At 36.8% G+C, this 22,511-nt stretch overlaps 1 protein-coding gene across 2 annotated transcripts in view; it reads right to left on the bottom strand.

Moving 5' to 3' along the window:
* The window catches only part of ARFGEF1 (ARF guanine nucleotide exchange factor 1), a 138,895-nt gene that overhangs the window by 84,131 nt on the left and 32,253 nt on the right, over positions 1-22,511 (bottom strand). For both annotated transcript variants that reach the window (XM_027127953.1, XM_027127950.1), the window contains exons 2-4: positions 2,060-2,090; positions 1,379-1,535; positions 224-370 (exon numbers count right to left, since the gene is read on the bottom strand). In XM_027127953.1, the coding sequence (XP_026983754.1) occupies positions 224-370; positions 1,379-1,535; positions 2,060-2,090 (335 nt within the window). The remainder of the gene's footprint in view (positions 1-223; positions 371-1,378; positions 1,536-2,059; positions 2,091-22,511) is intronic.

Below are 22,511 nucleotides of genomic sequence, written 5' to 3'. Positions count from 1 at the left end.
TGGGGCCTTCAAAATAAGAGATTTGGTAATGAATCTTCTCCTAGTGAATTCCTGGCATTCAACAATAAAATCCCCTGATATGGAGTCTAAAAAGCACCCAAATGACCTCTATTATAGCTGGAAAGCATATAAAATAACTTTTCCAAATATTTTCAAGGTAAAAGGCTTCTGATTTTAAAAAAAGTAGATTATGAATAACAAGTTCATTTTTATAATTAATTACCTTTATTATTTGTAACTGAACTCCTTCATCTGTTTGAGGACCTTGGAAACAGCCACAAATTGTTTCAATGATTCTATCAATTAATTTTTTGCCTGGTGTTGTACTATCTGGAGCATTGCCAGTCAAGTGCCCATAAGCAATAAGTTTCTGAAACAGAGAAAGAAAATAAAGATCCTAATTAAGCTAATATATATATATATATATATATATACACTAATTAAATATACTTTCAAATTATGATATACAATTGAACATATGTTAAACTTTTTACACAAAAATATTAAGGTATAATCAAAGCCAAGGCTATACCAACTTTTCCTAAAGAAAGCTTTATTAGCTATAAACGTGAAATTATTTACACTTGTAATAATCACAAAAACAGAAAAATAACCATAGCAAAACCATCAGGCAATACTTTGAGAAAGGCAGGCCTTAGAACTTGTCTCTGGTGAGTTCTAACAGCTTACGGCTTTCTATCCAAACATTACTGATACTGCTTTTGTGAAAGCTATCTTAACACGTTCAAATGACCCAAAATCTTTTTCCAAATTAGGTCTGTGAATATACAGAAAACCATTTCCAGACACTGGCTGCAATAAATCACAGATTTGTTCATTCATCATTACCATTATAACCCTGGAAGGAAGACCTTAGATATTAATTTTTCAGAGAAAACAAGGTCACAAATCAAATGAACTTATCCTTATGTGTGTGTCTCTGTGTGTAAGTAAAACAGGAAGACAGAAAGGAATTTTTCTGACATAAATGAAGGTCAGAGCTAAAGTTTCACAGTAAATATAAATACTAAACTGTTAATATTAACCCACTGCTTCACACAAAACAGCAAGCATCCAGTAAAATCAGGGCAAATAATGAAGTATGTAAAATCAGCAGCAGGTTACGACACTTCCATTATTGATAACCTTAGTAAAGATTTTGTGTCTCACTAAGCTATCTAATGATTTCTGCTATCCTTAAACTGGAAACATCTTTTTGCAACTATTGTTTCTCTTGAATATAAGCAACCATTTGGTTTCTTACCACAAAAAGAATAATCAAGGCTTTCATGGAAAATGTCTGAATCATCAATTGTGAGTACTACTTAGAAACACATTCAAATTAGACGGGTTTTGGATAGTGCCATTTCATACATACCTGTAAACAATCTAGAGATGTACTAACTATGCGGGGACACTTGGACTGGCATGCCAATTCAAAGGGCAGGAAGTACTTGTCTGCTTCGATAAAATTTGTCTTTGATTTCACTGGTGGAAGGGTGCTTGATCCAGCTTTTGCTTCTCCATGAGGAGGACTAAATGAAAAAAGAAGAGTCTGATTATAATATCACATTCATCATATTGATGATATACTCACTTTAATTTCAGTTCTAAAAAGCAAACCAATTTTCATTTTCCCATATTTCATGAGGGAACCAAAGCCCAAAGAAGTTAAGTGATTTGCTATAGGTCATAAGCTAGTGGCCAGAGACATAATTAAATGCAAGAAAAAAATTTTAAATTAATTAATTTAAATAAAGTAATTATTTAGGTTATTAAATTTTTAGTCATCTTTCTAAATATGAATCAAAGTCTTTAAGCAAAGACTTTAAAAGCATATCTTACGGTATTTCAGAAATACCCTTACTTGCTTATTTATGATACCTTTTTATAAGTATGCTTACCATTATATTCAATATTTCTCAAAAATCATTTTTTAAAAAATTGATTTTATGAAGACCACATGCAGAAAATCTGCCACACTAAAATACACACGGTTGTATTATTATTTTGGCCAAGACTGACAAGTTTGCAAATTAAGGAAAAAAACCCCACAAACCTCTGCTTTTCAGTTTCCGCTTTTATTTCCTCTGGGGAGGGAAAAAAGAAGCATACATTAGAAAACTTGACAAGGGAAAGATCATTAACTAATTCGATTTGATTACAGGTTTTATAAGTTATTTTATAAATTCTGTAAGAAGTTGGGAAGAATGCACTTTCAAAAGAAAATTAGGTACTAGAATTCTGTTGCACCCAAATGTATTAATTTACACAAATAATTCTATAAAAGTATATGAAGAATATACTTTAACAACCACAAGGATACGGTAGAATTACAGATGACTAATTCCCAAAGCATTTCCTTTTCTCCAAGTAGCTTTTTGGGGGGTGGGGGGTCAAGTAACTCCTTACATTATCCACAAGTACTAGGATTAAGAAAAGAATAATACGTATGCTGTATTCAAGTGACAACATAGAAGGCACATGTTGGGTTAGGAAAAAAACTCAATATACCCCCTTTGGGATTATCTCAAGGAGATTATCAGGCCAGGACTATAATTTCCTGATCATGTATATATGTGTTGATATTTAACCAATTTTTCTACTTAGGATTATACAAGGCGCTGCAAATACACACGCTCAATTTAATAGGAAATTTTCCCTTCTGCTGTTTATATCCGTAAGAGATGAGGTAAATTAGATAAATTCTACCTGTAATAGAAGAACCTTAAATTTAATGATAAACTGGGGAATCTGGTTAATTGATTAAAACTGTTTGAAATTTGTAAGAAAAGCATTCACATATAACATTAATAATTACTACCACTGCAGACAACAGTTGCTGGGAACTTACTATGTGCCAAGCACTATTACATTTTACATGTAGTAACATGTTTAAACCTTATAACAACCCTATGAGGTTTGTACTATCATATTTCCATTTTAAAGATTAGGAAATTGAGGCACAAACTTGCTCAAGGGCTGCATGGCTTGGGTGTGTAACTAATCTGGTTTCACCAGGTGTCAAAACTAGGTAATCTAACTCCCAGATCCCGGTTTTTTAAACAACTCTATTACATAGGTGTATCTATGAATATTGAGCAAAATGAGTTAAATTTGGTATTATAAGCAACTTCTACCCATAAATTAATAATTACTGAAAGCTATCTTGGGGGTTCCCTGGTGGCGCAATGGTTAAGAATCTGCCTGCCAAGGCAGGGGACATGGATTCGAGCCCTGGTCCAGGAAGATCCCTCATTCCACTCGCCCGTGTGCCACAACTACTGAGCCTGCACTCTAGAGACCGCGAGCCACAACTACTAAGCCCACGCGCCACAACTACTGAAGCCCATGCTCTTAGAGCCCATGCTCCGCAACAGGGGAAGCCACCGCAATGAGAAGCCCACATACCGCAACAAAGAGTAGCCCCTGCTCGCTGCAACTAGAGAAAGCCCGCGCGCAGCAACGAAGACCCAATGCAGCCAAAAATAAATAAATAAAATAAATTTATTAAAAAAAGAAAAAACTATCTTGTATGAAGCACCTCCCACGTACCAGGAATTATAGTAAGCCCTTTATAAAGTGACCCTGCCAAATTGTCATTGTGCAATTTATTCATTACCTCCTCTGTGCTAAGCACTGATGTTCGGTATTTCAGTCTAGTACTCTGTGGAACAACGCTCCTTCCATTTTACCAGTGGTAGGAGTAGAAGGGAGACAATGTGAAAATATTATCTGGGGATATTTAAAATACTACTAAATAAAAGTTCATAATGTCTGATATTTAAGATCTGCTTATGGCTACTAAAATTGTACAGTTAACCAAAAAATGTAATAAAAATAATTTAAATCACTTTTAAAAATATAGTACAGATGAGGGGGAAATGATATATTAACTGCCCCAAATCTTCATAAAATTTTTTAATTTAAAAACATTATTATTATTATTTAAGAAGCTGAGGTATTGCTAAAAACCAGGTAAGGCAGAAAAAAGATGTGATGTAGGAGAAGCAGGGAGATGAGTGACAGTTTTTGCATAAAGTGAATTTCCATTTATACAATAGTTAGTAAACAGAGTATTCTGGTTAAGTAAATAATACATTAGTTAAGAATATCAGAGGTAGTATAACATTTTAAAGAGCACTGTGTTTTGATAACACCTGTCAATAAGATAACCTGTCACTAAATAACCGTGTGACCTTAGGAAACAACCCTCACTTCACTACTTAGAATATATTGTAAGTACCTTTGCAATCACCTAAGACATGGATCAACAAGTATGTCTCACATGCCAATGCCAGCCCATCACTTCTTTTCATACAGCACATGAGTTTAAGAATAGTTTTTATAGCTGAATATTTGTGATCAATTTGATGATAGGGAACACTAACTCTGAAGCCCAATGAAGAATAATGTTACCCCCCTAAAAGAATTCTAGTCTTCTCATTAGTAGACCAGGGTTACAAAATTTATACTCAATTGCTATTATTTTGAATTTCATTAAGAAAAAATGTGTGTAAATCTGTTTTCTCTTGTTATGTTAAGTGCTACAATATCCTTGACTTTTCCTCTTGGCCCACAAAGCTCTTTACATAAAAAGTCTGACCTTTGCTCTAAAACACTATGGTTCAAAGGATCCTATAGATTCTATGAACTATTTCATTCTATGATTCCATTATATTTTAAATGTCCACATTTAAATAATCTAATAAAACATACCTAACACAAGCTGAATGTAATTTTTCTCCAGTAATTCATATCATACTATAACATTTATTTATATCTATTTATCTACCTATCTCCTTATTGTAAATTATACAAGGCAAGAACTGTTCAAACTAATCTCGTTTTTTTTTTTTACAAAGAAACAAAAAACACTTTAATTCTCAATGTTTCTAATGTTTTAAATTACTTTGCACTAAACATGAGTTTTCCTACTTTTTTTCATTTTCCTATAACATTTTTAACCCAGACTCAAAGAGTTTTTAATGTTTTGACAAAATCTTTAAAGGTCACAGAACTATGACAATTTTTCCCACTGATTATTAACATAGCTTGCATGTCTTCAGCATGCAGGGTTATCTTCATGGTCCTGCAAAATGCTTATATTTTTACAGTCTTCTGAAGACTTGTATTCATCTTAATATACTTCCTTTCAAAGCCATTAAAGGCCACTTAAACTGAAAAAACTGAAAGACACTATCACTAAAAAGATTAAAGAACAAGTGGCAATAGAGGAGCAGTAGAGTAAGTATTTATCAAAATACTGAAAGTAACAATATTACAAACCATGGTATTTTAAAACAAACTGAAAAAACTTTTAAGTATGTAATACTACTTTATATTTGTGCAGCAATAGAGTTTAAAACACTGTTCTATACATTACCTAATTTTATCCTCAATTCCTCACTTTATGGATAAGGAAACCATAGATCAGATTAGTTTAATAATGGCTTCAAAGTCAGCCAGCTGGTAAGTAGTGATCCAGAAACTAGTTTCTCTAGTCTTAAAGTAGTGTATTACACACTACACAGTGTGCTATATTTAAGCAGCCTTTTATTAGCTGATGCAGGTGAACTGAAAAATTCAGGGTAAACATATTGTAGAGCAGTGAGTGGCTCTCAAAGTGTGGCCCCAGGACCAGTGGCATCAGCATCACCAGACAGTACACCAAACGTACTGGCTCAGAAACTACGAGTGTAGAGCCCTACAGTCTGCTTTAACAAGGCTTCAAGGCGATTCTAACAGACAAACAAGTTTAAGATCCATTGCTAGAAGATGGTTAGAAGAAATGAGTGCAAGACAGTTGTGTTTCATCCACTATGTCCACATCCATTTATTGCACCTTTAAGACTTCTTGGACTAGTGTTTGAGCCTATGCTAAAAAGGAATTTCTTTTCAGTTTTCTTAACTTATAATAAATGCCCAGTAACACAGCCTTTGAGGAAACTGCCTCTCTAGTTTAATGAATTAAGGGCTTGAAAACAGTATGCTTCAGGTTGGCCTTCAACAGTAGAATCAAGAAGTACAGTTGACCTTTGAACAAGGTGAGGGTTAAATTATAATCAGCCCTCCATTTCTGCTGTTCCTCTGCATCCATAATTCAACCAACCACAGACTGTGTAGTATTGTAGTACTTACTACTGAAAAACATCCACGTATATGTGGACCCACGCAGTTCAAACCTGCTTTGTTCAAGGGTCAACTGTAAACTAATTAATTCTCAATTATTAAAGAAAAAACACCCAGAAGAAAAAAAATATTGAAGTATCAAATTAAGAAGTAGCATACTCAAACTAAAAACCACTTGGTGCTTAATTGTGAAATATTTTCCTATTAAAGTCAGAATCATGACAAGGATGACCACAAACAGCAAAAGTTTTGACACTGCTCTGGGAACACTGGATGATACAAACAGGCAATACTGGATGTGATACGGAAAGTCATCACTCTTGAGCTGATATAAGATAAAAACCAGACACTGGGTTTGTTTGTTTAGTGATACTTAGGTTTTTAAACTATGTAGTCATAACACTTAAAACAAACTTTATTATTGAAATTCTTTCAGGAATTCTTTTCTCTCTAGCCACTAACTCCCCCTATCCCTTCAGAACTATTTTTATACAATCTTTTTAAAACCTTATAAACACAACCACTGTATTATATATAGAAGGAAAGATTAAAATTGGAGGAAATGGGTCATTGTAAATTAGCATAAAAGTATAGATTTTCAAGTATTTTGAAAGAAACACAAATTTCATTCCTTTCAGGTACATTAAATTACTGAAACCAAGTACATTAAATTACTGGAACAGCTGATAAGGCACAGGACTTAAGGAACAGGAAAGAATGATTTATTTAAAAAAATAACTGATCATATGCAAGTTATGTACATGACTTACTAAGTATATTAAATATTTTCTCTCATAATATTTTTACTATCAACTTGCTTAGCAGCTTTCTTTCCTGCACTGACAGTACAAATATACACCTCAAAATGATATTTATACAGAGTCAACAGATTCTATCATCTCTATACCATGCATGATTGATATTACCTCTCACGACACCTTTGGTCTTACAGCATAGCTTGCAGAGCAACAGCACATACTCAACGCAAACTAAACTGGTAATCTAAGGAAACACAAGGTCAAATGAAGAGGGTTTTTTTTGTTGTTAATCAGTTTTTGCTTTTTAATTAATTTATTTTTGGCTGAGTTGGGACTTCGTTGCTGCACACAGGCTTTCTCTAGTTGCGGTGAGTGGGCGCTACTCTTTGTTGCAGCGCACGGGCTTCTCATTGCGGTGGCTTCTCTTAGTGCGGAGCACAGGCTCTAGGCGCGTGGGCTTCAGTAGTTCTGGCGCGCAGGCTTTCAGTAGTTGTGGCTCGCGGGCTCTAGAGCGCTGGCTCAGTAGTTGTGGTGCACGGGCTTAGTTGTCCCGCGGCATGTGGGATCTTCCCGGACCAGGGTTCGAACCCGTGTCCCCTGCATTGGCAGGCGGATTCTTAACCACTGTGCCACCAGGGAAGCCTTCAAATGAACAGTTTTTAATAAATACATTAGAACTTACACATCCAATGTGTTGTCTCCTTCAAAGCCGTAACGGTGGGAGTGTATGCATCAATTACCATAATACTGCCAGTATTCAAAAATATATGTGGAATTCATTGTTTGCAGTTCTCTCCTGCCTGCTTCCTTCTTTTAAATGAATAACTTCACAGAAGGAAAAATTTCTAGAAAGGGAATCAGATTCTAGCCACCAATTAACCCCAAGTGGCTTAGAGCCAAGCATGAGTAATGGTATGTGACTACAAAACAGAAGTTCTCAACTTCAGTGCCTCTGTAAACCAATGTCAAATTGTGTGTGCGAGCAGTGTTTTAGAAAAAGTACATAACTCTTATTAGATTCTGAAAGAAACCTGTAACCCAAACTATAAAGATGATACAGGATCAATTAAAAGCAGTAATTTGGATCAATGATGACTATACGTGAAAGCAATTTTAAACAAAATATTTATAAAACATTGCATAAATGTAAGGGAACACTTTGAAAAATAACATTCCTTTGGATGTATATATTCTGCTAGGTTTACTTTTTCAAAGCCAAACATGTGACTTTAGCATCACATTTCAAACAGTTAAGGATTAAATAAAAATACAGGAGTTAAATACAATGTTACAGTAATCTAAGGAAGAGATAATGGCATGAACAAAAGCTGTGACAGTAGGGATGAGTAAATGTGAATTCCATGGACATCTTGGGAGGAAAAACAGTGAAACAATCTCATTTATCTAGGAGGAGGAAGAGGAGCGAGGAGAGGAGCCAGGGCTTTGCCTAACCGCATAAGAAACGTACCACTAATTTAGACACAAAACGCAGTTCTTGGGCTTCCCTGGTGGCACAGTGGTTGAGAATCCGCCTGCCAATGCAGGGGACACGGGTTCAAGCCCTGGTCTGGGAAGATCCCACATGCCGCAGAGCAACTAAGCCCGTGAGCCACAAGTACTGAGCCTGCGCTCTACAGCTTGCGAGCCACAACTACTGAAGCCCGCGTGCCTAGAGCCCATGCTCCGCAACGAGAAGCCCGCGCACCGCAATGCAGAATAGCCCCCGCTCGCCACAACTAGAGAAAGCCCACGAGCAACAACGAAGACCCAGTGCAGCCAAAAGTAAATAAATTTATATATTAAAACAAAGATGCAATAGGAACAAATATTCAGCTGGGATCAACCAGGAGTTGCATACACAGTGAATATTCACTAATATGAATTAGATGTTCACAGGTACTAAAACGATGACTGCAGAACTGATAAAAGTATGTTAAGTTCTGATATTCTTAAAAACTTAAATTCTGGAAATGGAAGATGCAATGCACAATAACATGTGCTTTGACCCTAGGGTTAAAGGTTAAATGAATATTTGTATACCGTAAGTTTTTTTTTTTTTTTTTTTTTTTGCGGTATGCAGGCCTCTCACTGTTGTGGCCTCTCCCGTTGCGGAGCACAGGCTCCGGACGCGCAGGCTCAGCGGCCATGGCTCACGGGCCCAGCCGCTCCGCGGCATGTGGGATCTTCCCAGACCGGGGCACAAACCCGTGTCCCCTGCATCGGCAGACGGACTCTCAACCACTGCGCCACCAGGGAAGCCCTACCATAAGATTTTATCCATTGCCATGATTTACAGTAAAAACTGTCACAGGTATTTATGCAATACTTAGTACTCTTTTACACAGCTTAGAAAGTTTACTAATTTGGTATTTGTAACCATTTTGCCCTGAGCTAAGCTAAATTTTACCTTACAGTATTCTATAAAAGGAAACAAGCACCATAATCCAAACTATAGAAATTTTTCCTCAAGTGAATGCACTTTATATTGATATGCACTTTTTAAAAATAATTTATTTATTTTTGGCTGTGTTGGGTCTTCGTTGCTGCACGTGGGCTTTCTCTAGTTGCGGCGAGCGGGGGCTACTCTTCGTTGCAGTGCACGGGCTTCTAATTGCGGTGCCCTCTCTTGTGGAGCATGGGCTCTAGGCACGCGGGCTTCAGTAGTTGTGGCTCACGGGCTCAGTAGTTGTGGCGCACGGGCTTAATTGCTCCGCGGCATGTGGGATCTTCCTGGACCAGGTCTCGAACCCGTGTCCCCTGCATTCGCAGGCGGATTCTCAACCTCTGTGCCACCAGGGAAGCCCAATATGTACTTTTAATAGAATCCATTACTTCCAAAATTATTGGCAAAAATAATGCTGATTTATTTTTTACTAAACCAACCCCCCCCCACACACACAACCATATATGATGTAAGAAGCTGAGCAGTCCTTTTGAGTACCAAATTTCCTAGTGAATTTCAAGTAAATGTTTTCTTATCACAGTGAGGACTATACGGGCTTGGCTATTTTCTGAAATATGAAAGGGAGAAGAACAGATTTTCATTCAAAAGCCAATATTCCTGCCCTCCCTGCCAAAAGCCAGCAGACGCCCATCTAATAATATGGTTCTAGAGGATATGTCAAAAAGGAGTGCAAGATTCTGACTGCAAACATTCTATTATATTGTAATTGTCCTCAATGGTTTGAATGTTGGTGGAATTTTCAGAATAAAGGTGAAAAGTGACGCTTCTACCATAAAACAGCAAAAGCCAACTAAGGGGGAATGACTGGATTCAAATGAAAACTAGACACACGAATTGCAGTTAGCTTACAAACAACTCAAACTTAGAATTCCAAATTTAACTTAATGCTTAAGAAATGTTTAATTACTTGTAACAGAAAGGCACTGTACAACTTTTAAATTTAGACCCTGATCTCTGGCCAAACATAACAGTTATAGGAGTCCCCCCTTATCCCCGGTTTCACTTTCTGAGGTGTCAGTTACCTGCAGTCAACTGCAGTCTGAAAATATTAAATGGAAAATTCCAGAAAAAACAATCCTAAGTTTTAAATTGCATGACATTCTGAGTAGTGTGATGAAATCTCGTGCTGACCCACGCTATCCTGCTTTGTCCCACCCAGAACACGAATCATTCCTTCAGTGTATGCTGCCCTTAGCCATTTAGTAGAGCCCTCTCGGTTATCAGGATCGACGGTCATAGATGGTACCACAGTGCTCTGTTCAAGTAACCCTCACTTTAAAAAATGGCCCCAAAGTGTGAAAGTAGTGATGCTGGCAATTTGGATATGCCAAAAGGAAGCTTTAGCTTCACTTAAAGTGCTTTCTTTAAGTGAAAAGGTATAAGTTCTTGACTTAATAATGAAAGAAAAAAAAATCGAGTGCTGAGGTTGCTAAGATCTATGGTAAAAACCAATCTTCCACTCATGTAATTGTGAAGAGAGAAAAAGAAATTTGTGCTAATTTTGCTGTCACACCTCAAACTGCAAACGTTATGGCCATGGTGTGTTAAGTGCTTAGTTAAGATGGAAAAGGCATTAAATTTGTACAATTAGATATTTTGAGAGAGAGCATATTTACATAACCTTATTACCTTATACTGTTATAATTGTTCTATTTTATTATGTTATTGTTGTTCATAATTTACTGTGCCTAATTTGTAAATTAAATTGTAACATAGGTATGTACGTAGAGGTAAAAACACAGTGTATAGAGGGTTCAGTACTATTCACTGTTTCAAGCATCCACTGGGGATCTCAGAACATACCCCCTGCAGACGGTGGGGTACTACTGTAATTTAAGTTCTCTAATGCACTTAAATAATTTTTTCCGTGATAAATAACTTAAAACTAGGAATAAAAAATTCTAATAGATTGAAACTGTTTCTTGAATGTGTGGTACATCAATAATACTCAGATCCGTGAGAAATGTCTTCTAAGATAATGAAAATTGTTGATTAGCTCACCAAAATCACATGAATAGAAAAGAGTCTAATAAACAAAAATATCTTGTTTGTGTAGCATTTTACAATTTACAAAGAAGTTTTATTACATATTATTAATTCTTAGAACAGCAGACAGCATTACCAACATGCCCATTTTAGAGATTGAAAAACCTGAAGTGACTTACCCAGGATGACAAGAAGGGTATGGAATGATTTAAGTGTGATTTTGCTAAGAAATAAGCCTAAATCAAATGACTGAATTTCAATGACTTATCAATTAAAAGAATATTAATTTTAGAATGATGTTATCATCATAGTTTTCCAATGTGCCCATAAAAGTTCTAACAAAACGCAAAACCACTGTGCTGCCTATTAATTCAGAAAGAGAAAAAATCCTGCTGTTTTGAAAACCACAACTAGAAATGTACTTTGAATAGTAAATATTTCAAGTCAATAATTTTCTTTCCATTCCAGACTTGCTGTATAAAATATTTAAATAAAATACAAAATAAGTACAAAATAAAAACTTCAACAGAATTCAGATTGAGTGTCTGCCTAATGACACCAAAGTAATAAACATAGGTAAGCCAAATTTAAAGAAATTTTCACTTTCACTAAGTGAAAATAAGCATTTAGAGAAACCACGAATTATGAAAATCGTCCTTTAATGTCCTTTAATGGAACTTAATATTTGAACAGAAAAGAATGCAGTGGATGTTTATTGTCAACAACTTGCAGTGGCTACAGTGAAAATCAACAAAAACAGAGTTACTGTTCTAAGTGTTAACACCCCTACTGGTAAATAAACATTAGACATTTCATAGATTCTGCTCAATGTAAGAAATGCAGAGGCCACAGCTATGGGATCATGGAAAGAATACTGCACTGTTTAAGTCAGGGCCTTGGGTTCTATTTCACACTTGGCTGCACAAGCGAAATACAGTAGAAAGAAATGGGTTAGAGGCCCCAAAAGACTGAGAGTCAAACCCCAGGTCTGCCTCTGTATGACCTTTCTAAACCTCAGTTTACAGATTTTTCAAATAGGCATGATAATATTTAGTTTTCTGTCTCATAAGACTATATTAGGAGAATCTTGGAGGTGTGAAAGTGCTTTGTTTCGGGCTGGGTTTAGTCTGGTTTTTTTTTTTTTTTTTTTTGAGAAAAGTTTTAAATTCAAAAAAAGTACAAACAACAGTAGATAAATACCCAGTAAGCAACCACCCAAGCTTATTTTATGAAAGCATTTCATAAATGTATACAAGCATACCTCAGAGATCTTGAGGGTTCAGTTCCAGACCACTGCAATAAAGTGAATACTGCAATAAAGTCACATGAATTTTTCGTTTCTCAGTGCATATAAAAGTCGTTTATACTATACCGTAATCTATTAAGCGTTCAATAGCATTATGCCTTAAAAAACAATATTCATACCCTAATTTAAAAAATACTTTGCGAATTCCCTGGCGGTCCAGCGGTTAGGCCTCAGTACTCTCACTGCTGTAGGCCCAGGGTCAATCCCTGGTCGGGGAACTAAGATCCCTCAAGCTGTGCGGCGCGGCAGAAAAACAAAACAAAAAATACTTTATTGCTAAAAACTGCTATCAACCATCCAATCTTCACCTGGCGGAGGGAGTGACCAGGGTGGTGGGTGCTGAAGGGTGGGGCGGCTACAGCAATTTGTGAAAATCAGACGACAATGAAGTTTCCTGCATCGATTGACTCTTCCTTTCAGGAACAATTTCTTAGCAGCATGCAATGCTGCTTGACAGTATTTTACCAACAGCAGAACTTTCCAAATTGGAGTCAATCCTCTCAAACCCTGCTGCTGCTTTATCAACAAAGTTCATGTTATATTCTACTGAATAAATCTTTTGTTGTCATTCCAATAATCTTCACAGCATCTTCACCAGGAGTAGGTTACGTCTCAAGAAACTACTTTCTTTGGTCATCCATAAGAAGCAGTTCCTCATCTGTTAAAGCTTTACCATAAGACTGCAACAATTCAGTCACATCTTCAGGCTCCATTTCTAATTCTAGTTCTCTTGCTATTTCCACCACATCTGCAGTTACTTCCTTCCCTGAAGCCTTGAACTCCTTAAAGTCCTCCATGAAGGCTGGAATCAACTTCTTCCAATCTCCTGTTAATGCTGATATTTTGACCTCTTCCCATGAATCACAAATGTTCTTAATGGTGTTTAGAATGGTGAATCCTTTCCAGAAAGTTTTCATTTTCTCTCCCCAGGTTCATGAGAGGAATCACTACTATGGCAGGTATAGCCTTACAAATGTTATTTCTTCAGTAGTAAGACTTCAAATTCTTGATCCCTGGGCTGGATGATGGATGCTGTGTTATTAACAGGCATGAAAACAACATTAATCTTGTTATATTGAATACATCTCCATCAGAGCTCTTGTGTGACCAGGAATACTGTCAATGAGCAGTAATATTTTGAAAGGAATCTTTTTTCCTAAGCAGTAGGTCTCATCAATGGGTTTAAAATATTCAGTAAACCATGCTGTAAACAGATGTGCTGTCTTCCAGGCTTTGTTGTTGCATTTACAGAGCACAGGCAGAGCAGATTTAGCATGATTCTTAAGGGCCGTCGGATTTTCAAAATGGTAAATAAGCACTGGCTTCAACTTAAAGTCACCAGCTGCATAAGCCCCTAACACGAGGGTCAGCCTGTCCTTTGAAGCTTTGAAACCAGGCACTGACTTCTCCTCTCTAGCTATGAAAGTCCTAGACGGCATCTTCTTCCAATATAAGGCTGTTTCATCTACACTGAAGAGCTGTTGTTTAGTGTAGCCACCTTCATTAGTTATCTTAGCTAGATCTTCTGGATAACTTGCTGCAGCTTCTACAGCAGCACTTCCTGCTTCACCTTGCACTTTTATGTTATGGAGACGGCTTCTTTTCTTAAACCTCATGAACCAGCCTTTGCTAGATTCAAACTTTTCATCTGCAGCTTCCTCACCTCTCTCAGCCTTCAGAGAATTGAAGAAAGTTATGGCCCTTACTATATATAAAATGAATAACTAGTAAGGACCTACTGTATAGCACAGGGAACTCTACACAGTACTCTGTAATGACCTATATGGGAAAAGAATCTAAAAAAAAGTGGATATTTGTATATGTATAACTGATTCACTTGGCTGTACAGCAGAAACCAACACAACATTGTAAATCAACTCTATTAAAAAAATAAAATTTTTTTTAAAAAGTTACGGTCTTGCTCTAGATTAGGCTTTGGCTTAAGGGAATGTTGTGGCTGGTTTGATCTTCTATCTGGACCACTAAAACTTTCTCCATACCAACAAGGCTGTTTCGCTTTCTTATCATTTGTGAATTCACTGGAGTAGCACTTTTAATTTCCTTCAAGGACTTTCTCTTTGCATTTATGACGGAGCTGTTTGGCACAAGAGGCCTAGTTTATGACCTATCTCAGCTTTCAACATGCCCTCCTCACTAAACTTAATCATCTGTAGCTTTTGATTTAAAGTGAGAGACATACGACTCTTCCTTTCACTTGAACGCTTAGAGGCCACTGTAGGGATGTTAACTGGCCTAATTTCAATATTGTTGTGTCGCATGGAATAGGAAGGCCTGAGGAGAGGGGGCAAGACAGGGGAATGGCCAATGTCGGTGGAGCAGTCAGAACACACACATAAGTCTGCAGTCTTATATGGGCATGATTCGTGGTGCCCCAAAAACAATTACAATAAAAACATCAAAGATCACTGATCACAGATCACCATAAAAAAATACGATAATAAGGAAAAAGTGTGAAATATTGCGAGAATTACCAAAATGTGACAGAGACATGAAGTGAGGAAATGCTGTCGGAAAAATGGCACTGACAGACTTGCTCAAAGCAGGGTTGCCACAAACATTCAGTTTGTAGAAAATGCACTGTCTGTGAAGCACAATAAAGCAAAGAGCAATGAAACGACGTGTGCCTGTATACATTATGTAAGGAAACGGATCCTGTCAGTCTTATGCACCAAATGCATTTTTGGTTCTTACCACAAGTTGCACATAATAATAACACCTAATATCTACTGAGCAGTTACCAAGTGCCAGGTTCCACTGCAGGTGCTTTAAAATACCTCATTAGGTCCTCCAGCAATTCTGAGATACATGCTATTATTGTTCTGATTGTATATGGGAGAAAACAGACACAGATACGTAAGTGACACACCCAAGGTCACACACTTCATGATAGGGCCAACATTATTAAACCTGCATTATCATACTGATAGCAGATACTCAATAAAGAATTGCTGAATGAATAAAAGAATGATCATAAAATTGAGTTAGAGGAAATAAGTTATACATGAAGCAAAAAATTTCAAGATACTTTCAGGCCACTGATATTGTTAGAGGATAGTCTGTAGACCTTAAAAAAATCCTAAAATTCATAAATACATCTATAGCAAATACAGTTGACCCTTGAACAACATGGGGATTAATTCTTATAACTTATAGTCAGCCTTCAGTTCCTCCGCATATCAAAAGCTCAATAGTCCAAACTGCACATTTGAAGTCCACTAGTGCCGAGATCTTTCTACTTTTTAAAATAATTAAGCACTAAGTTTCAAAGAACAAGAGAACAAGAGACCAAGAGAGTAGAAAGTAATAAGTAACAAATAATCAGGAAAGCCCTCAAAAGAAGGTGGTATATTTAAGCTAAACCTTCAGGGGCAAAAAGAACTTAGGGAGGTATGAGGTAGTGAAGAAAAAAAAAAAAAGAAAGTAATGACAAGGAGCAAGAGAAAGAAGAGCTGAATATGCACGGGGTGTTATTCAGTCAGTAAAGATATGAACCCTTCAACAAAGATATATGAATGGCTAATAGGCACATAAAAAGATACTTGACACCATTAGTCAAAGGAAATGCAAATCAAAACCACAATGAGATGCCACTTCACAGTACTAGAGATAAACAATAACAAATGGTGAGGAGAGGGAGAAACGGGGACTCTCGTCATTGCTGGAGGAAAATAAAATGCTGCAGCCACTTTGGAAAACAGCTGGTAATTTCCATGAATTTGCCACATAACCGAGCAACTGCACTTTTAGGTACCTATCCAGAAGTGAAAACACACATCCACACAAAGACTGGCACATGAATGTTGAAAGCAGCATTATTGATAATCACTAAAAGATGGAAACAATCTAAAGGCTCACCAATGGGTGAATGAATAAACAGAGTATCAATTCCATACAACAGAATGCTATTCAGCAATAAAAAGGAACTAAATACTGATACGCGGTAGAACGTAAATAAAAATCAAAAACCATGCTAAGCAAAAAAGTCATACACAAAAGATTGTATACTGTATGATTCAATTTACATGAAATATCACAAAAAGACAAATCTAGAGACAGAAAGTAGGTAAGTGGTTGCCCTGGGAGGGAATGGGAATTAACTGTTAATGGACATGAGGGATTTTATAAAAGTGATGGAAATGTTCTAAAACTGATTTATGGTGATGGTCGCACAACTCAGTAAATTTACTTAAAAAAAAAAACCAGAGTTGTACACCTGAAATGGGTGAATTATGTGATATGTAAAATATGCCTCAAAGTTATATTAAAACAAAAAAAGACATATACCTGATTGGAATGAAAGATTTGTTAACAGAGTAGAGAACAAACGACATCTTATGTATATTCTATAACTGAGTAGCTCAGCTAAAGCAACTTGGCTAAAATGTAGGTGGCTGAAAGCACAAGAAAAAAACCAGCTCCCATAACTGCAGAATAGTATTGGGTTGGCCAGCCAAGTTGGAACGAACTTTTTGGCCAGCCCAATATTAAGCATGCTCCAGCCAGTAAGTATCTGGAGACAAATTTTTGTTCTCCACAAATTACTCCCCTCAGAAAAAAGAAAGGCATCTTATTCCTGAGTCCTTTTTAAGTCTCTCATTTCAGAGTATTCTTTCATTTTAACAGCTTTTAAAAACGTTTTATTACAGAAAAGTCCAAACACATTCAACAGTAGAGAATAATATGATGAATTCCCATGTCCCATTATCCACCTTCAACAGTTACCATGTTTCATCTATACCCTCCATGCACCTCATGCTCCCCTCCTCAATGAGCTCAACTAAAGCAAATCCCAGGCATACTATTTAATTTATAAATATTTCAGTATGAAGTTACCTTTTAAATTTCTTTTAAAACATAATTATGAAAGTAACCATGGGGCTTCCCTGGTGGTGCAGTGGTTGAGAGTCCGCCTGCCGATGCAGGGGACACGGGTTCGTGCCTTGGTCCGGGAAGATCCCACATGCCGCGGAGCGGCTAGGCCCGTGAACCATGGCTGCTGAGCCTGCGTGTCCGGAGCCTGTGCTCCGCAACGGGAGAGGCCACAACAGTGAGAGGCCCGCGTACCGCAAAAAAAAAAAAAAAAGTAACCATGATCAGTTTAGAAAATCTGGAAAATACAGAAAAGCAAAAAGGAGAAAAAAAAACACCAACCATTATCTCACAATATAGATATAAACCCAGGTAACACTATAATGTAGAATATTTTTAGAGGGAACTTTTTATTAAAGTATCAACATAACATACATGGTGGAAGGTGTACAAGTTATAAGTATTCAGCTCAACAGACTTTCCTTCACAAATAGACCACTTTACTTTGAAAAATCAAATGACTAAAACAACTATTTTAATATTATGTACATACTTATGGTTCTGTAAATAAATTTTATAAACATCTCTTTGCCAACCACAATGTAAGGGATAAGATCTTAACATTTACTGACTATATGTACTGTCTCAATTTAATTCTATAATAACCCTATGAAGTAGGCATTACAGATGAAGAAAAGAGACCCAAAGAGACTTCGTACCTTTGTCTCAGATTTAATAAATAACAGAATCCGGATTAAAATTTAAAAACTGCCCATCAGGGCTTTTTCCACCATACCATGGCGTCTATCTGAACACTATAAAGAAAACAAAAAGAGAATGCTGGTCCTTACCTCTCATTCTAAGATTACTTTCTGCTTTTTGTACAATACTCATGGCCACCATAGATAATTTAAACAGTAGTAAAATTTTTATAAAAGAGTAGCTTAAGTAAAAGAAGTACAATGTATGTGCATTACTGAAGAAAGCCTTAGGATAGGAAGTCACCAAAGTAAAAAAAAAAAAAAAAAAAAAAAGAGAGAGAAGTCTAATAACCAAAGAACTCAAATTTATTTAGAATTTTATGTGTTTATTAGCAACTTTTACTATTAAAAGTTTTATCTTTCTAAAACTAAGACATATTTAAAAAAGGCAAATATATGGACCCTTACCTTACACCATATACAAATATTAACTCAAAACAGATCAAAGATCTAAATGTAAAAGCTAAAACTTCTAGAAGAAAATATAAAGGAAAAGCTTCATGACACTGGATTTGGCAATGATTCACTGGATATGACACCAAAAGCACAGGAAACAAAACTAAAAATAGACTACATCAAAATTAAAAACTGTGCATCAAATGATGTAATCATCAGAAAAGGCAATTTAAGGAATGGTAGAAAAATATTTGCAAATCATATATCTGATAAACAGTAAATACCGAGAATATATAAAGAACTCCAACAACTCAACAACAACAAAAAAACCTGGTTTAAAATTGGGCAAAGGACTTGAACAGACAGCTCTCCAAAGGAGACAAATGGCTAACCAGAACATGAAAAGATGCTCAACATCACTAACCATCAGGGAAATGCAAATCAAAACCACAATGAGATACCACTTCACAGTCATTAAAATGGCAACTGTCAAAAAAACATAAAGTAGCAAGAGGTAAGGATGTGGAGAAACTGGACCCCTTGTGCAGTGTTTGGGGGAATATAAACTGGTGCAGCTGCTACTGAAAACAGTATGACAATCCCTCAAAATATTTAAAATATAATATGATCTAGTAATTCCACTTCTGGGTATACACCCAAAAGAATTAAAAGCAGGGTCTTAAATATTTGCACACTCAGGTTCACAGCAGCATTATTCACAATAGCCAAAATGTGGAAGTAACCCAAATCTCCATAAACAGATGAATGGATAAACAAAATGTGGTATATACAGTTGACCCTTGAACAATTCAGGAGTTAGGGGCACCAACTCTCTGTGCAGTGGAAAATCCACATATAACTTATAGTTGGCCCTTTTTATACGTAATTCCTCCATATCTGCGATTCCTCCCTATCTGTGGTTCCACATCCTCAGATCCAACCAACTGTGGCTCATGCACATCTGCAGTATTTACTGGTGAAAAAACTCCACACATATGTGGACCCTCATAGTTCAAACCCATGTTGTTTAAGGGTCAACTGTACATACAATGGACTATTATTCAGCCTTATAAAGGAAGGAAATTCTGAAATATGCTACAACATGGATTATTAACCTTGAAGACATGATGCTATGTGAAATAAACCAGTCATAAAAAGACAAATACTGTATGATTCCACTTATATGAAGTACCTGGACTAATCAAATTCATAAAGACAGAAAGTAGAATGAATAGTGGTTGCCTGGGGTTCAGGGTTAGGAGAGAGAGTGGAAAATTGTTCAGTAGTAACAAGCTTTAGTTTTGCAAGATGAAAAAAGTTCTGGAGATGGGCTGCACAATAATGTGAATGTACTTAAGATTATTGAACTGCACAGTTGAAAATGGCTAAGATGGTGACGGTGAGTTCTCTGGCAGTCCAGTGGTTAGGACTTGGTGCTTTCACTGCTATGCGCCAGGTTCAATCCCTGTCAGGGAACTAAGATCCCACATGCCATGCAGCACAGCCAAAAAAAAAAAAAAACAGGCCAAGATAATAAATTTTATGATACATGTATTTTACCAGAATTAAAAAAGACACATAGATAATTTTTTTGGCCAAGATGGAATAAGCCCTATTCCTCCCTCTTATAACTAAAAAATCCTAGGGCATGTAATACAACAAACAAAGAAGACTCTGAATGGTAGAAAGAAGGCAAAATGCCTCAGGACCTTGGGACTTGAGGAGCAACACAGTGAATTCCTGGGTTTTCTTTGCGCCTCCTATACATCCCGGATGGCATGCTGAAGAAGTCTGTAACTGCCAACAGGCACAGACCAAAAAAAAAAAAAAAAAACCTCAAGAAAAGCCTCCTCTCTCCAGCCAAAGGACAGGGAAAACTTTTTTTCCCTATAGAACAGAAAACTTTTTTGATAGTATGTGCCCTACTCTAGCCAAAGACTAAAGGAAAAACTGCACTTGCAGTGTCAGTGAGGCTGAGAGGCAAGCTGGGCGAGTTGGACTTATGGTCCTACCTGGTGGCAGCAAGGCAGGACAAGTGACCCTGAGCTTTCCTCACTAAGGTGATATCACCGGGGCAGTTAAACTTCCAATCCCACAAGGCAGCGAAGAGGAAGAATGGAGTGATGCACTGTGATGACAGTTTGGCAATCCTCTTTCCCAACAGGGGTAGTGTCAGAAGGGTCCAGAAAGGGGAAACTGAATTTCAACTCCCAGCCCAGCAGCAACTAGACAGTTTAAGTAGGCCCTTTGCTTTCATCTACACTGGTGTTGCTTGGACCTGTGCACTATACCTAAACAGAGTGACTGCAAAATGAATATTAAATAGGATCCAGAATCTTACAACATAACATTGAAAATATCCAGTATACAACTGAAAATCATCCATCATACCAAGTACCAGGAAAATCTTAAATTAACTTTGATGAGCAAAGAGAACTGACAGGTGCCAACTCCAGGGTGACACAGATGTTAGACTTATCTAACAAGGATTTTAAAGCAGCCATCATACTCTACATGGTGCTCCTTTAATTTTAGACACACATGAAAAACATATCAGTACAACTTTTTGAAACTTTTTTTTGTGTGTGTGGTACGCGGGCCTCTCAGTGCTGTGCCCTCTCCCGTTGCGGAGCACAGGCTCTGGACACGCAGGCTCAGTGGCCATGGCTCACGTGCCCAGCGGCTCCGTGGCATGTGGGATCTTCCCGGACCAGGGCACAAACCTGTGTCCCCTGCACCAGCAGGCGGACTCTCAACCACTGCGCCACCAGGGAAGCCCTGAAACTTTTTTGTATAAACATTTATTAAGGAATTAAGAGTAGAATCTCCCAAAAGTAATCACACCAATAAAGAGATGGACACATATAATTTTAAAAACTATTTTGAAATTATCTTTTTATTGTCGATTTCATATTTAACTTCATTATGTTCAGATTACTGGTCTGTATTATCATTTCTCTGAATTGTGTTGCTATTTTCACAGATATCTAGTAAATTTTTATTAATGTTTTACATTTGCTCAGAGATAATGTTCATTCTGTGATTGTTTTTTTGTTTAAGTTTCCTCTTATAGACCTGACTCAGTTGAGGTCTTGTTGAAACATTTTAACCTTACCAATATTTATGGGCTTAATATATGATTTCATAATTGATGTGTTCTAAAATCTACTTTTGTGATGGCAAATAAATCGGGCACAGACAATGGGGAAAAAAGGCAGCCATCATTAGAAACAAAAGACTTCATGAGCAATTTTAAACACACTTGAAACAAATGAAAAAAATAAAGTCAAAGAAAAATTGAAGACAAACGGAAATTTTATAACTGAAAAATACAATACATAAAATTTAAAACTCACTGGATGAACTCAATAGCAAAATAAATATGATGGAGGAAAGAAATCAGTGAACTTGAAGACAGAACAATAAAAGTTAACCAATCTGAATAAGAGGTAGTAAGTATATTGAAAAAATAAAACAGCTTCAGGGACCTGGTAACAATAACACAAGATGTATTATTCATATCAGAGTCACAGAAAAAGAGGAGAAAGAGTAGGGGGGCTGAAAGAGTATAGATGACCCCTGAACAACATGGGCTTGAACTGTACAGGTCCACTTATATGCAGATTTTTTTTCAATAAATACCACAGTACCACACAATCCATGGTTAGTTAAATCCACGAATGGGGAACCGTGGATATGGAGGGCTGACTATAAAGCTACACAGTTGACCTCACGCGGGAGTGAGGGAGTTGGTGCCCCTAACCTCCGCATTGTTCAAGGATCAACTGTATATGAAGAAATAATGGCTGAAATCTCCCCAAATTTGGCAAAATACACAAACCAGATTCAAGAAGCTGAGCGAACCCGAACAAGATAGG

Source organism: Aethalodelphis obliquidens, unplaced genomic scaffold (assembly GCF_003676395.1).
Source record: "Aethalodelphis obliquidens isolate GAN/ISIS:26980383/991018 unplaced genomic scaffold, ASM367639v1 scaffold33, whole genome shotgun sequence".
NCBI lineage: Eukaryota > Metazoa > Chordata > Mammalia > Artiodactyla > Delphinidae > Aethalodelphis > Aethalodelphis obliquidens.
This window is presented reverse-complemented; position numbering and strand designations above follow the sequence as displayed.